The following is a 15,692-nucleotide window of genomic DNA, read 5'->3' as shown; positions in this document are numbered from 1 at the left end:
GGGCTGGGGCCACAAGGAGCAGAGCCGCAGTGCTGGTGCAAGAGGAACCTGCGGCCCGAGATGGCAAATGCTGGTGGCAGGAGAACGAGACAAGACGCAGCGCTTCCTCTTTCTGCTGAACTTTTATTGAACAACAACAACTATATTACAGATTAAAAAACTGCTCTACCCAAGGCTCTCACAAATGCTGGGCGGCTGCTGGACTTGTATGCGCAATCGTGAGTTTAGCACAGTGAGGCACAGCTGTCTGTATTCTTTTCTAAGAACCCGCACTCGAGTTAACAGCGCAAAAACGCACAGAAAGCATTCCCATTTTCACGACAAGCCTTTCACGTGCAAAGAACTGACAAAACCCGCACGGGACATTCCCACACCCCCAGCACGGCAGCTTTAACCTGAGGACCGCCAAAGCCCCGAAGCTCAGTGCGATGACCGCCAAGCAGCCAGGCACAACCAGCTCCCGCCGCTGCGGCGAGGCCGTAGCAAACCCCGCCCACCGTCACGCGACGTCAGAGCCCCTCTATACCGCCCTCCCACCCCCGTGGCGGAAAGAGCCGCTAACGCGCATGCGCTGGGCCGTCCCTTTCCGTCCGGCACGCGACCTTCTTTGCCCTCCCGCGCGCGCTCGCTCGCGCGCGCGCTCCCTCCCCTTCTCCCCGCACGGACGGCCCCAGGCACGCGCGGGGCGGGGCGCGACGCGGCGCACGCGCCTCGTCGCTAAACCCCTCCCGCTCGACCCTCGCGCGTGCGCGCGGCGCTCGGCCGGCTCCCACCGCCCCACCCCCGCTGCGCACATGTGCTCCGCCGTCGGCGCGTGCGCTCTGCCGCCGAGCCCCCACCGCCCCCGGTGACGTCGCGAGGCGCAGGCGCATTCCCTCTCGGCCTCTTCCCCCGCGGCCGCTGCGCGTGCGCCTGGGCCGGCGCCCCCCGCGGCCGCCCGCCTCCCCCCGCAGCGGCGCATGCGCCGTGCGCGCCGTCGGTGCGTGGCGTGCGGAGCGGTGGGGGCGGGTGGGGGCGGGGCGGGTATATATAGTGCGCGGCCGGGGCGGCGGCCTCCCCCTTGTCCCCCGGCCGCCGTCGGAGCTGTGTGCGCAGTGCGTGTGCTCCGGACACCCGGACACGCCGGCCCGGCCCCGCCGCACCATTTATTACTAAAAATACTAAAAAAGCCAAAAAAAATCAAAAAATCTTAAAAAAACCTTTTTAAAAAAAAATAAGCCTCCCTTCCTTCCACCTCCCGACGACCTCCTGCAACCGGCCGGTTTGATATAAAAGAACCCGGTGAAGCGAAGTCCCGGACCCGGCGCAGCCGAGAGGAGACACCGAGCAGCCCGCCCGACCCCGCCGCACCGCATCGCACCGCCAGGCCCGGCCCGGAGCGCCCGCCCCGCCGCGCCGCCGCCGCCCGCAGCCGTTAAGTTTCGAATCCGCCTCCGGAGATCCCCCCGGCGCCGCCGTCGCCTCCGGCCGGCCGCTACCCCGACGGAGCGCCCGTCCGCCGCGGCCCCCTCGCCTCGCCAGCGCCTCCCCCTTGCCCTCCCGCGCCGGGAGACGGCGGCAGGATGAACCCCAGCGCCCCGAGCTACCCCATGGCCTCCCTCTACGTGGGGGACCTGCACCCCGACGTGACCGAGGCCATGCTCTACGAGAAGTTCAGCCCCGCCGGGCCCATCCTCTCCATCCGCGTCTGCAGGGACATGATCACCCGGCGCTCTCTCGGCTACGCCTACGTCAACTTCCAGCAGCCCGCCGACGGTGAGCGAGCGCCCGGCCCGGCCGCGGAGCCATGTTACCCCGCCCCCCCCTTCCCTCCCCCCTCTCGCCCGGCCCGGCCGCCGCGTCCATTTTCCCCGGGCGCGGGGTGGGGCTCCGCCGGGCGGGGAGCGAGGCCGGGAAGTTGGTGCCGCCGCGCGGCCTGGGGCCGTCCGCGCCTCGTGGCGGGCGGTGGGGCGGCGCTGCCGGGAAGCGAAAGGGGAACGCGCGGGGCCCGGCGCGGCGGCGGCCTCGGGGGGCGGCGGGGCCTCGGGGGGCGGGGTGCGGGGAGCGCCACCGTGCCGGCCGCCCCGTAACGGCCGCGGCGGCGCGAGCGGGGCTGGGGCGGGGGAGGCGGCGGGAGGCGGGTGGCCCATCGGGCTGCCGCACGGCCCGGCCCCGGCGCAGGCCGGAGCGATGCGTCGGCGCTGTGGCGGCCCGTCACGTGTGGGAGCGGGGAGCTGCTCGGCCTCCCGGCCTTGCCGCATCCCGGCCCGCCCCGCCGCACGCTGTCAGCTGCTTGGCGGCTTGCTGCCTCTCCTGAACTCGCTCTTCACGCGGTACTCCCGTTTCTCTGAAGTTATATGAGTAATGAAAGTTCCCGTCTCGCTTTGGTCGCGTCTCTGCCAAGTTCAGAGTGCCAAGGCATTCCTATAAAGGACCATGTCTGACCCACGTAAAGTTCTGCGGAATCCAATTACGAGGCCAGCTAGAGCACCCTCGGTTTCAAATACTGTCACTAAACAGCTTTCCATTGTAGTGATTCTATTTTCAAGCATATGAGAGTGAGAGGTCTGAGTTACAAACTTTTCAGGCACTTGAATTGTTTGCCCGTCGGAATTGAATTCAGCACACAGCAGCACCTCTGCCATCGAGGGTGGGACCTCTGATATCAGGATGGGAGGAGTGAAGTAAAAGTTACCTCTTTCCACAAAAGATTTCAGTTGTTTTCAGCCCTCTGATTTCAGAGAGCTTTTCATCTGCCCAGCCAGTGCTCAGAATCATGGAATCTGAATGCTTGCCCTGCCACGCGTTGCTTTTAGTCATCAAAAAGTTACGATGCAGGTCACTCAAAAAGGAAAACAGGGGGTCAGCACAGTTCAGCACTGTGGTATGATAATGTCAGGGCAGAAGCTGAGGGTGTTCCACATGCTTTTCCTCCTCAGTAATGACAGAGCTCTGTAAGACAGGCCTCACCTTTGTGGTTAGCTGAACAGCCCCAAGCTTTGTGACTTATTTTGTCATTTGTCGCATGTGGGAGTCAATGGAGCTTTTCACCTGAGCAGTGCCTGCAGACAGAATATGAGAGCAGACCTTTTCTGAAAAGGCTGTTACTTCACATTTTTAGGTAATTTTCTAACTTTGTGGTGGAGGTGTCCAACTCTTGCCCTCCATGCACCCCAACTACCTGGAGGCTCTTGCTTAAGGTGCACTGCAGTGATGCCGTGATTATAGTTTTGCAGTGAGTTTAGAATTTGATGTTCTTGACAAATACTTAGAAAGTGTCTGCTGGGCACACAACCCACTTTCTGAAGCCTTGAAATAGCAACTCTGAGGAGAAAAGGTTACTCCCGTCATCGTACTGGTTTCCTTTTAATTCCATGCTTGCTGCCTTCTCCTGGTTTAGCCTAATTTTTAGCTACACCCCAGACTGTGCTCATTAAGCAGTTGGTAACTACTAGCTGGGGCTTAGGAAAGCGTTGGGAGGTGCATTTGAGTTAGCAGCTGTCTGAACTGGGGATCTCACAGCTCTTCCCCAAGCTCCTTAGGCCGATGACACACTTGTGAGGTATGCGCACATTTCACAGTTGTGACTTCTCTGAATTTGAGTCATTGTCCAGAGTAAAGCCCAGGAAACGTGGTTTCATCACTGAACTACACCTATTTTTGAGCAGTTTCCCTTCAGTTTGTCAATGGCTGCTTTTCTAGGACTTTATTATATTATTTTATAGTTAAACCTGGGTAGATACAGTGCAGCTCAGCGCTGAGCATGTTTTCTGTGTGGTCGTGAAGTTGACCAGCCAGGTGCTGTGACTGAAATGGGAACCCTGACTCGCTGCATAAAGCTGGGCAGCATCAGCAGAAGTGTAGCATGGGTAGGTGTGTCTGCATGTCACAAGTGAACTGCTGAATGGGATTGTCCCCTGCAAACCAGCACGGACTTCTGTGGCAGCCAGCTGAAATGCAAAGAAGCAAGCCAATTTTACTGCTTACAGATTTTAATGACAGTAATTTATACCTAGTAAATTGTGCAAAATATTCAAGTGGTGTTTTAAAGTATATTGTGGTGTGGTAGTGTGGTGCTGGCTAAGCAGAAATCTTGACATTCCTTGGCCATGTGCTCCAGAAAAAAAGAGGAGCAGAGTTGCCATGCTGTCCTTGTTCTGGATAACTTGTATCAGGCTAAGATACAGCTGGCTGTTAGTGTGGAGCAGAGTGTTACAGGCAGGGAAGGACTCCCTTGCTTGGAATCAGATGTCTGGGACTTTGAGAAATGTGTCCGGGAACACACATTCTTGAGAAGTGTCAGGATTATTCTAGAAGCAATTAGCACAAATTGGAAAAGCCTATTTTCTAGTAAAAGCAAGCCCTATTGCTACTTCTGGAAATAATGAGCTGTTTATTACTGGCACTTTTGCTGGTGCTGGCAGTAGCAGTTCTAATGACTTCCAGGGCAAGGCCAGTGTTAGATGGTTCTACTGCAGCATGTCCTGATGTCCACAGTTGATTTTGTTTATCGGGATTTATAGTAATTTAAAGTGCTCTGGTGCATTTCATTCCCCAAAACCAGTGACTTAGGCTGGCTCTTCTCTCCTGTTTTACTTACAGTAAAGTTTGTGAAATCTTCACTGGCATATAAAAATTGATGATACTTACATTTTTTTGTCATTTTGGCTCTAAATTGGTTATCTTGCTACAGTCATGTGAATATGGTAACAGTATCAATAGGCATTTTTAACAGTAAAGCAAACATTTACCTGGTTATCCTTTACAGATGTCTTTCAGGAAATATAATCTTAAAATTCACTTGTAATCTGAAACATAGCAAGAAAGGCGATCACACAGTTTACCAGCTAACCAGAGGCTGATTGCAAGTTTTTTTGGCCATGGTGTCCAGTAACGAAGCCAGATACATGAGCAGCACTTTAAGGAAAAAAGAGACAATGTGGCTGGCCTTTGGTGCTTCTAAGAAAAGCAAATAACTGACACGGTTACAGTCTTTCTTTAAATTAATATAAAATTATTTCAGTCTCGTTAACATCTCATTGCTCTCCTATACGCAGATGGCAATGAAATGAATTGGTGCAGACGGGTGTGACTTCAGGCGCATATCAGAACTTTTTCCTATTTTCTTCCAGACAAGAACAAAAATTAAAAAGAACTTGTATAGGAGATGAGCTGTACCATAAATTAGAGCTGTCTCTTACTTGCATAAATACCTTGTTGACTTAAAAGATCACAGGCGTGTGTCGCTGCTTTGAAAGGACATAAGAAAACTGAGGATGTCTTGACAGTTCCCTGCCTAAGTATACTGAGGTCTTAAATTCAGGCTTTGAAAAGTTAGCTAAGGAGTTCTACTGGAAAAGCTGGTCCAGTGGAGTAACAAAAGCTGGTTTATGCTACTGCATTGTGCTGTTTCCATGCTTGCTCTTTCTTTGACCTTGTGTGTATTTAATTGTAAGCTTTTAATATATTTTTTTTGAGATTTTTCTAAGTTAAATACTAGTTTTACATCTCTCTGAACTGTCCCTGGCCTGGAAGCCCATCACAGATATTTTTGTTACTGAAGTGCTGTGTGAAACAGCTGCTTGAACTGCACCTGGCAAAGGAGTTCTGTCAGTTTATGGGGATGTTGGTAACTTAGGCATTGGTATGATAATGCTGGCGAAACGCCCAGTGTGGGCATATGTTGCACCCCCAGAAACATTTTTATTGGTATGGTACACGCATAAGCGATCTAGGGATGGTCAGCTGAATTTCACAGATGTTAAAATCTTCCTCCTTCGGAAATGGGTTGGAATTGCCATTGTTATTGCATATTTTCCACTGTGAAGGTCCCTCCTTTGCATAACGGGGTACAGTCACTACTGCTACTGGGATTTTTTCTGTTTACCCAGCTGACCTGTGCACCTTCCTTTTTCTTCAGTGCAGCCTTAGCTGAGGAGGTACTTGCCAATTTTTACTTGCATAAAAGAGGATTTTGTTTGCATTGAAAGTTTGGGTGTGCATCTTGATGGCTGTGGTACCGAACTTAAAACGGCTTCAGAAAAGTTTTCAGAAGTACTGAAAATGCTATTTTTGTGCTTATTTAAGTAACTTTAGTATTTCCCACTAATTCCATGGTTCTTTTTCCAGCTGAACGAGCTTTGGATACTATGAATTTTGATGTCATCAAAGGCAAACCGGTGCGCATTATGTGGTCCCAGCGTGATCCATCTCTACGCAAAAGTGGCGTTGGAAACATCTTCATCAAAAACTTGGACAAATCAATTGATAACAAAGCTTTGTATGACACTTTTTCTGCTTTTGGAAACATCCTTTCTTGTAAGGTTAGTGACAAGTTATGGGTGCCTTTAACGATTTGACATTAAAAAAAGAATTCAAATTATGCGGGAAACATTCCATGGTTATTACAACAAAGTTTTTCTTTAATAGGTGGTATGTGATGAAAATGGATCCAAGGGTTATGGATTTGTACATTTTGAGACACAAGAAGCTGCAGAAAGAGCTATTGAAAAAATGAATGGTATGCTGCTTAATGACCGCAAAGTGTAAGTACATAAATACATTGTTGGAGATCAACAGACTGAATTCAAGTTACGGTAGACACATATCTCAAAGCTTTCTTAGAAAAGGCAGGTTGTTCTAAACATTTCTGGTTCTAAAGAGGATTTAGAATTTGAACACTAGGAGTAGTAGGAGCTGCATTACCTACTTTAAGGCAGAATAAGTTCAGAAAACTCTTCCCACAGAAGAAAAAAAGTTTTATCAGTTGTCTTATGAGCCGATGCTCTAATGAAGATTTGGGAAATTCTTTTATGATGTTACTCATCCCAGATGAAGTATAGCCCATGAGGTATTCTGAACAATGATTTCTTTATAAATGTTTTGTGATAGGTGTGTTCTCCTTTTTTGAGTGAAACTTGGAGCTCCCAAGCTACTCAATCTTGAACAGTAGTCTGATTATACAAAATGTTTTTACGAATGTCTGTTAATAGATGCCTTGGGAACAGGAATAGGAAACAAAACCTAAGGCAGCAGTATTTTGAAAACCATAGCTACTCTTATACTGTAGTGAAAAAACAGATTATTAGGTTATTGATTAGTGATAACTAGGCCGGACTGGTGGATGGCTGCCTTGCAGCTAATTGATCATTATGGCATTTGGAATAGTCATCGGAAATCAGCATTAGCCTTGTAAGTTCTGGGTTAGAGGAGTTCCTTGTAGTGCCGGGTGTTCAGTCTCTGTTACGTTTCTGACCTTTAGTGTTCTCAGCCAGTTCACAATGGTATTTGACTGCAGAGCAAGTTGCACTATTTATTTCTCCATGCCTTTTGAGTGAAGGAAAAAAAAACAACTTTGCTTTGACAAAGGTTAGAAAGGTACATAAGGGTGTGAGGGAAGCTAGTTCGTATCCCCTGCTTAAAAGCTAGGTTGGCAAATGGTGACTGGTTTTAAGGCTGCCACGTTTTCAGTGTGGCAGAGAGATTATGCTGGTATCTAGAATTTCAGTTTACCTAGCACTCTTTCCCATTGTCCGCATCTCCTGATGTCAAAGGCTGTACAAGAGTGAACAGTGTTGCCAATAACTTGAAAGCATTTTTGTTCGTGATTGCGATAAGTGCACCAATATGAAAAAGATAGGGAAATTGGTTTTGATAGCTTTATCTTGAATATTTTACCTCAAGAATTTCATGCCTATAATGAATAATGAGAATGATTGAGAATAAAATACGATACGAGAGGATTAAAGTGTTTTTTTTTTTTTTTTTTTTTAAATCTTGACACACTTTCTCTAATATACCTTTTCTGTTCTCCTGGAACCAGATTTGTTGGAAGGTTTAAATCCCGCAAGGAACGTGAGGCAGAGCTTGGAGCCAGAGCAAAGGAATTCACCAATGTTTACATCAAGAATTTTGGAGAAGACATGGATGATGAGAGACTTAAGGAACTCTTTGGCAAGTTTGGTAATGTCTTATGCTTTGAGTTTATATAAACACTGCTGAACTTCAACTTAGTTTGTATCTGTACAGTGCTTTGTAAGAGGAACAATCAGATGGCTGTCTGCAGCTTTATTTAAGAAGTTAGTCCTTATTACACTTTGAATTAGAGCTAGTAATTAATACTCACTACAGAATTTTAAATAACTGGAATAGAATATAATTCTCCTATCAGAGCTTTCTGATGATCTGAAAATATTGTGTAAGTAGTCTCTTTAATGGATTTTGCAAATCTTGAAGTTGCAAATAGAAATGTTTTCTGTTGTATGGATTGATGCTATGAGTTCACTACAGGATATGTGACAAATGCGTTTCCTGTTGCTTTTTCACTGATTTGCAGACTAACCTTTATTCAGAGTATCTGTGCTTTCCTTATTCAATTGCATTGTGGTGGCTGACTTAAGAAATTGCAAGTAACTTCACTATGAGCAAGCTGTTCAGCTCTGCCTTGACCCTTGGTTATGCACAGGGCAGAATTATTGTGGGACTGTATCTAGTAATGTATCTGATGAGTTATTGTTGAATTAGGAAGTGGCAAAGTTCCTTTATCATTATACTGGTCTATAGACCACATGTATTGTATCGTTTTTTTCCTCTGTCAGCGCCAGTGGATGTCATGTAAACCGAGACAGAGCCTTGTGTATGAGATCTTGTAGCAGCCATAAGTAGCATTCACAGGAAATTACTTTTTACTACTCACATATCTGTGGATGAAATGATAGCAAATTTAGCTAATAGCTCTTGCAACTGAATTTGGACGGCAGTTTTACAAAGGTTCAGAACTGCTGAGCTGAGATCCTTTTGCCAAAGCACGTAGAGCTAATAGAAGAGTCTCCTTTCCAGCCTGTAGTACCTATTTCAAAGAATGGAAGTACTAGCACTTCAAATGTTATTTTTTCCATTAAAAATTACTGAATTCACTTTGAAGTTAAATTCCTATCCCATTATGATTGAAAATGCAATACAAAAGATACTCGGCATGGCAGGCATCAGTCATAAAGGCTACAGTTCAGCATCTGGGTAGATCAGTCTTATCCTAATGGGTGGCATTTCCTAGATACTGTCGTTGATGCAGGAATCTTTTGTGGTAAAAATGAAGAAATGAAATATTAAAATTTCTAACCAGTGTTCAAGACATGAAGAGAACATATACAACATAAAATATTTCATTGACATTTTAGGTCCTGCCTTAAGTGTGAAAGTTATGACTGATGAGAGTGGAAAATCCAAGGGCTTTGGCTTCGTTAGTTTTGAAAGACATGAAGATGCCCAAAAAGTAAGTTTTTCTTCATCTTAGGAGTTCTGACTGAAAACTGAATATGAAGTTTCAGTGAGCACTTAGGAAATTTGTGCATTGATCAAGGGTTCTTATTTGGTCAAGGGCACTGCAAAACCAGATATTTGCTTCCTAAACAACTGAACTTAAAATGCTTTCTTGTGAGCAAAATGAGTTCATTTGTGGAGCCTACTAAGATACTCCGAAAAAGCCGGAACCGATGTAGAGATGAGACATTTTGAATAATGTAAGAACCTGTTGAGCTGGGCTTGAAGATTTCAGTGAGATTTGGATTTCTTCATGCTGGGCAACACACAAGCATGGTAAATTATTATATCTCTGCAAAACACAAATGAATCATTGGATCTAATTTGGTTGCACAAAACATTTGTGCAAGTGCAAGGCAGAAAGGATTGCTTTTTCAGACTACAGTACTGCAAAGTCAGCAGGAAGGCTATTAGTTTTATGAGTACGTTTGGCACAGCTTTAAGAAAATAGTCAGCCCTGTGATGTTGCTTTTACCTTGAAGAGTAACTTTGGAACAAGGATCCTATTAATTTGTGTCTGTGTCTATAGCATGCCAGTATGCTGTATGACTTAATTCTTTGGCAGCTGGTTGCTTTCTGTAGTTTACTATGACAGGAAGGACATAGAATCAGGAGGAAAAACTCAGCCAAGAAGAGATAAAGGCAACAAATCAAGGTTGCTTTTCAAAAGATGGTTTTGTAATTCATTTGATTTGTTCGTAGTGCAAGAATCCATGCAAGAGATGGGAACAAGTACTGTCTTAAAAGTACATTTTTCAGTCTTGTATACGTTCATAAGTGAATTGCTTCTCTTACAGTAGTCAGATGTGCACATATGATGTTTTAAATAACCTGGAATACAAGTATCTCAGTAAATATGAAGCACTGCTAACCTCTTATTTATTACTGAAGGCTGTAGATGAGATGAATGGAAAAGAGCTCAATGGGAAACAAATCTATGTTGGACGGGCTCAGAAAAAAGTGGAAAGACAGACGGAGCTGAAGCGTAAATTTGAGCAAATGAAGCAGGACAGGATCACCAGATACCAGGTTCCCTTTTAATTCAAGAGAACTAACTTCATTCTTGTATTTATGTACGTCATGTGCTTTCAAAACTAACTTGACTTTATTTTCTTAGGGTGTAAACCTTTATGTGAAAAATCTTGATGATGGAATTGATGATGAACGTCTTCGAAAAGAATTCTCCCCATTTGGTACAATCACCAGTGCAAAGGTAAAACTTATTGATTGGACTTGCGCTTTTATTGATGAGCGGAGAGGGAGAAATGAGAAATGTCACCTCTCGTTGTTACTATTGTTATATATTCATGAACACCTGTTTTCTTGATTTTTATGTATTTCAGGTTAAACACATCATGTCTTTCTTGATATAAAATGCGTACTGATGTTACTGAAGAAAAATTTTACATTTTAGAGCATTTGTGTGCTCAGTTTTACCTCACGAGGTTTTTATCTGTATTCACTAAAGAATTAGCTCGTCATTAAATTACATTTCTTTTTATAAATCCATTCAGTAAGACAAACCTGTGGTCTCGCTTGCATAATAAGCTGAAAAAAGGAGCCTTGTGTAAATTGAATAGGGCCAGATGTAATGTTTTTTTTGTCTTATTGGCAGGTCATGATGGAAGGTGGACGCAGCAAAGGATTTGGGTTTGTCTGCTTTTCGTCACCAGAAGAAGCCACCAAAGCTGTCACAGAGATGAATGGTAGAATTGTGGCTACTAAACCATTATACGTAGCTCTAGCCCAGCGTAAAGAAGAGCGCCAAGCTCATCTCACCAACCAGTATATGCAGAGAATGGCGAGTGTAAGAGCAGTCCCTAACCCAGTAATCAACCCCTACCAACCAGCACCTCCTTCAGGTTACTTCATGGCAGCTATCCCACAGGTATGTATAAAGCTGAGTAACCAAATGCTTAGTACTACACATGTAATTTGTTTAGATTTAAAAGTAAATAAAACAATTAGCATTGATTCATAATTTCAGCATTGTAATTTCGTAGCAGAAAGGTGAGTTGCTGCTCAGCACGCCCTCTGAAGATAACAGGGTAACATAATGTTTTTGCATCTGACAGACTCAGAACCGTGCTGCATACTATCCTACTAATCAACTTGCTCAACTTGCTAGACCTAGTCCTCGCTGGACTGCTCAGGGTGCCAGACCTCATCGTAAGTCTCTTCTTTGCTTTTCCAACAATGGAATTCCTACAATGATCAATTCAATAAGCCTTTACCTTTGAAATTTTAGATATGTTTTTGTGGAACCACAGTATGAGTCTTCGCTATATTTTATGGTATTACTTCTGAACTGTTTTCACCATTCATTGTTTCAGTGTGTAACATAATACATCTTTCCTAAAACACAGCATTCCAAAACATGCCTGGTGCTATCCGCCCGGCAGCTCCCAGACCACCTTTTAGTACCATGAGACCGGCTTCTTCACAAGTACCACGAGTCATGTCAACACAACGTGTTGGTGAGTTTCACTTCCAATAACTTTTAAGTATAAAATCTCTTTTTAGTTTTGCTGATTCGGAATCTCTCAGACATTCAAAAGTTCTTCTCTAGCTCTTACTACAGTGGTAAGTTGGTCTCTCCTTTTGGTAGCTGTGTAGAATACTATCCCAGCAAAGACTGAAAATCAGTTTTCTGCTGTGGTCCCCATCTCTTGTTTCCTTTAGCGTGCATTTCGATAGTGCTGTATGTCAGCTTCTGCCATTTCTAAACACCAGGGTGACAATTGTAAGAAGCTGCATGTGAAAATTCTGAGATGATACAATTTTAGCTCTTACTGTTGAGTAGCAGAACTATCATGTGTCCAGAACCTGCATGTCACTGAATGAACCAGGTCTAATTGTGTTGGAGTCTTAACTCTCTGATAACATCCAAAGCAATGGGGTTTTTTTTAGCCATATACTTCATGAAAGTGTCTTTTTTAGGATTGCTATTGACAGCAGGCACTCAGGAAATCAAGTGTCCTTTGAGGTTAGAATGAAATTAAATCAATACTTAACCAAAAGTGAATGTTTTCTTGCATATCTTTAAATAGCACGTAGGAAAAAGCAACTCGTTAGTGATTATGGCTATAAAGCGACAACCAGTAAACTTCTAGCTTTGAAGCTTCAATGTGACGATTCTGCTGAGATGAATCTATAACACGATACCTGAATTGTGTTCCATTTTGATTGGTTAACTTTAGTACAGTGCATGCTAAATTAAAGATTGAATTGTTCACCAACTGAATTGTTATCTTTTCAGCCAATACATCAACACAAACAATGGGTCCACGTCCTGCAGCAGCAGCTACTGCAGCTACTCCTGCTGTACGCACAGTACCACAGTACAAATATGCTGCAGGTGTTCGCAATCCTCAGCAGCATCTTAATACACAGCCACAGGTTGCTATGCAGCAGGTATGTAATTTTAGGAACTGGTCATGCTTTTGCTGGGTTTTCTGCAGATTAAGGGTGGAGGTGTGTATGATTAAGAGTTTCCTTTGTTTATCTAGTATTCAGGCTTTCCATTATGGCACCAGTAGAATTTGGGGTTTTAAGTGTGTTTCAAGTTCACCTGGGATGGGATGCGATCCTATGTTACTTTATATTTTCCAGTTTGATACCTTAACCGGAATTTTCCTTGTGATCGCTCCACAATGGAACGGCTGATGCTTATCTCCAGCATTGCTCAGTCTGAACCAGCTCTGTTTGATTAAATTGGCTTAGATGTAATGTATTCCAGGTTTCTGACTGTGTAGGCATTGTTTATGCTGAGTTGTGTAACACTGGATATTTGAAGCTGCAACTAATTATAAGCTAGAATTTAATCTTCTAAACGGTGTAAAATTAATTTGCAGCCTGCTGTCCATGTGCAAGGTCAGGAACCCTTGACTGCTTCCATGTTGGCTTCTGCCCCTCCACAAGAACAAAAGCAGATGTTAGGTATGTACGTGGTATCTTTATGACTTGTAGCAGAAGTGTGCTGAGTACTCTATTACTAATCTTAAAATACAGAATAAATGGTTTTCAGGGTGGAACGAGGAGACTTCTGTTGCTGTTTTTCCTTCAATCTAGGCTGTGCTCATCATATGAGATTTCTCACTCCAGATAACATTTTTTTTTCTAGGTGAACGTCTATTTCCTCTTATTCAAAGCATGCATCCTACTCTGGCGGGTAAGATCACTGGTATGTTGTTGGAGATTGACAACTCTGAACTCCTTCACATGCTCGAGTCTCCTGAGTCTCTTCGTTCGAAGGTAGGTGGACTTTTGCCTCATGATTTTCACACTGATTTAACAGGTGTTTATGCTGGCACGGTAGAGTAGGCGAAGTACAACAGTGGCCTAGAATGTGAACTTCTAATATCTTCTTTTGGTGGGTAGCGGTCATTTAAGCTAGCATGAACTGAGACTGATGTTATCCTTTCCTTCTTGATGATGCAGGAATTGTTTGTATGTATAATTCAAACCAGTTTAACTTAAACAGAAATAAGCTTCCCTTTATTAATTTTTGATGTTTTTTTTACTTACCAGGTTGATGAAGCTGTAGCCGTACTACAAGCCCACCAAGCTAAAGAAGCTGCTCAAAAGGCAGTTAATAACCCTACTGGGGTTCCAAGTGTTTAATAAGTAAGTCTTCTGAGTAATGTAGTATTGTATGTTAATGAGGGCAGTAGTACCTAGTCGAGGGCAGTAATACCTAGTCCATGGCAGTGAGCTTCCAGGCAGTCTGTCATTTACAACCACAGAAAGCAGCAGCAGCTGTGGTTGCAGTTGTAGAATAGTTTTGTGCTCCATTCTGTTCAGTTCAGCAGCTCTTGTTCAGCAAATGCTTCTGGCAGTTCATCTCGTGTATTTAGCGAGAATGGGAGCATTGTTTCTAACAGCACATTTAGCTGGTGCATGCCTGCAAAAGTGAGCAGTTCTATCAGACACTACTATTTATACTGTTGTTCAGGAAGAACTTGTAAATTGTGGAAGTAAGCTTAAAATGATGCTTAACCCTATTTTCTTTATGTATGGAATAGCCTATTTACACAATTTATTTACATATGCCAAAATTTAAAATCACAATAATTAAAAACTAAATTACAAATTTTCCCGATTTTACATTTTAGTCAGTTTAGCTTTAATGTTAGCTAAAATGTTCTCTTGGTTATCTTCTGAGAGGTTAGTATCTGAATCTTGCATGACAGGAAGCAGCAAAAGGTGCTATTCCTACAGTTTCAAAAGGGGAAAAATGATGTGAAGTTGAGGATGACATAGGAGTGTGTGCCCCATCTAGTCTGGTTGGGCTTTGCGGGCATGTGAATTTCTCACGTTTATAGCTAGTGGTAGAAGTTGCCTGCTTTTAAATTCGATTACTTGGCCTCATTTTTCTTGGTGATCTCCTTTCTGCAGGCATGAGATGGCCTTCTGGAGGCAGAACGAGTCATGCTTTTCCCATGTTTGTTTTTTTTTTTCCTAGTGATACTTTCACACTGGAGATAACAAGTGCTGAATAGTTGTCCGTGCTGAACTAAGAACGTTACTCCTTGTGCTCTGTGATGTTTTATGGAATTTGAAAGTACTGTTACTAATTGTTAGAGCTTTTGGTATGCTGGCCTTAGAGATGACCTGCAGTCAAGTTGTTCCAGTAACAATGGATTGTGCCTAGTCCAAGGCCAGGCTGTGCAGCATACTGTTCAGTTGCAGACTGTTTTATCTTATCCAAGCATCACAGACTTGAGACACTTTATTTCAGTATCTCTAAAAAGTGGGGCACCTACCTCTCTGATGCAGTGCTTGTAAAGAACATTGGTGTGACTTATACTCTGAAAGCCCATAGTATTTTCAGGTATGCAGTTGCAGAAAGCGTGTCAGAAAGGAAGGGGCTGTTTTGGTTTCAAATCCTCCTAACAGCACTGTTTTTGTTTTCAGAAAGATCCGGGAACTACAATCTAGAACTTCGCTTCACCGAAGAAAAAAAAAATTTAAACATGGAAAAACTATTAAATATTGAGAAAAACATTGCAAAATATAAAATGAATAAAAAAAGGAAAGGAAACTTTGAAGTCAATGTACAGAGCAATGCCGGGGCTAGTAAAACAAGTGCTAGTCCTAGATTACTTATTGATTTAAAATTAAAAAAAAATAGTAAAATAAAAAATACAAATTAATGTTTTATAAACCCGGGGGAAAAGAATTTTCAGCACAGTACAAAAATTTAAAGCATTCCTTTCTTTAATTTTGTAATTCTTTACTGTGGAAAAGCTCAGAATATCACCACTGTTTTAGTTGACAGTGGGAATTGATAGCTGAGCAAAGAAACGTAATTTGGATTATAAAATTCTTCGTTTAATAAAAATTCCTTAAACACTGATTTAATTGTCATGGTTTTTTGTTTGTTGTACTTCTGA

General features: G+C 43.8%; 1 protein-coding gene across 2 annotated transcripts; it reads left to right on the top strand.

Annotated features, from left to right (window-relative positions):
• Positions 1 to 1,028: 1,028 nt before the first annotated feature.
• Positions 1,029 to 15,655, top strand: PABPC1 (poly(A) binding protein cytoplasmic 1). 2 transcript variants are annotated; one of them, XM_085221490.1, is made up of 15 exons: positions 1,029 to 1,755; positions 6,109 to 6,302; positions 6,409 to 6,524; positions 7,802 to 7,925; positions 9,149 to 9,250; positions 10,189 to 10,326; positions 10,415 to 10,510; positions 10,913 to 11,185; positions 11,373 to 11,466; positions 11,664 to 11,774; positions 12,557 to 12,711; positions 13,152 to 13,236; positions 13,421 to 13,551; positions 13,828 to 13,923; positions 15,214 to 15,655. In XM_085221490.1, the coding sequence occupies exons 1-14, from the start codon at positions 1,563 to 1,565 to the stop codon at positions 13,918 to 13,920; spliced, it is 1,905 nt and encodes a 634-aa protein (XP_085077616.1). In that variant the 5' UTR covers positions 1,029 to 1,562; the 3' UTR covers positions 13,921 to 13,923; positions 15,214 to 15,655. The 2 variants fall into 2 exon arrangements, with proteins under 2 accessions (XP_085077616.1, XP_085077615.1); XM_085221489.1 differs by having other exon boundaries at positions 7,802 to 7,941; positions 9,156 to 9,250.
• The last annotated feature ends 37 nt before the right edge of the window (positions 15,656 to 15,692 follow it).

The sequence above is a fragment of the Meleagris gallopavo genome, chromosome 3, assembly GCF_905368555.1.
Source record: "Meleagris gallopavo chromosome 3, MGAL_WU_HG_1.1, whole genome shotgun sequence".
NCBI classification, from domain to species: Eukaryota; Metazoa; Chordata; class Aves; order Galliformes; family Phasianidae; genus Meleagris; species Meleagris gallopavo.
The sequence above is the reverse complement of the archived record's forward strand: the minus strand, read 5'-3'. Positions and strand labels throughout refer to the sequence as shown.

What these genes read in the sequence shown, in the direction of transcription:
- PABPC1 (XM_085221489.1), top strand. Translation starts at nt 1,563, where the DNA reads ATGAACCCCAGCGCCCCGAGCTACCCCATGGCCTCCCTCTACGTGGGG. An exon ending in CACAGGTTGCTATGCAGCAG is followed by an intron (nt 12,712 to 13,151) that starts GTATGTAATTTT and finishes ATTAATTTGCAG; the next exon opens with CCTGCTGTCCATGTGCAAGG. An exon ending in AGAACAAAAGCAGATGTTAG is followed by an intron (nt 13,237 to 13,420) that starts GTATGTACGTGG and finishes TTTTTTTTCTAG; the next exon opens with GTGAACGTCTATTTCCTCTT.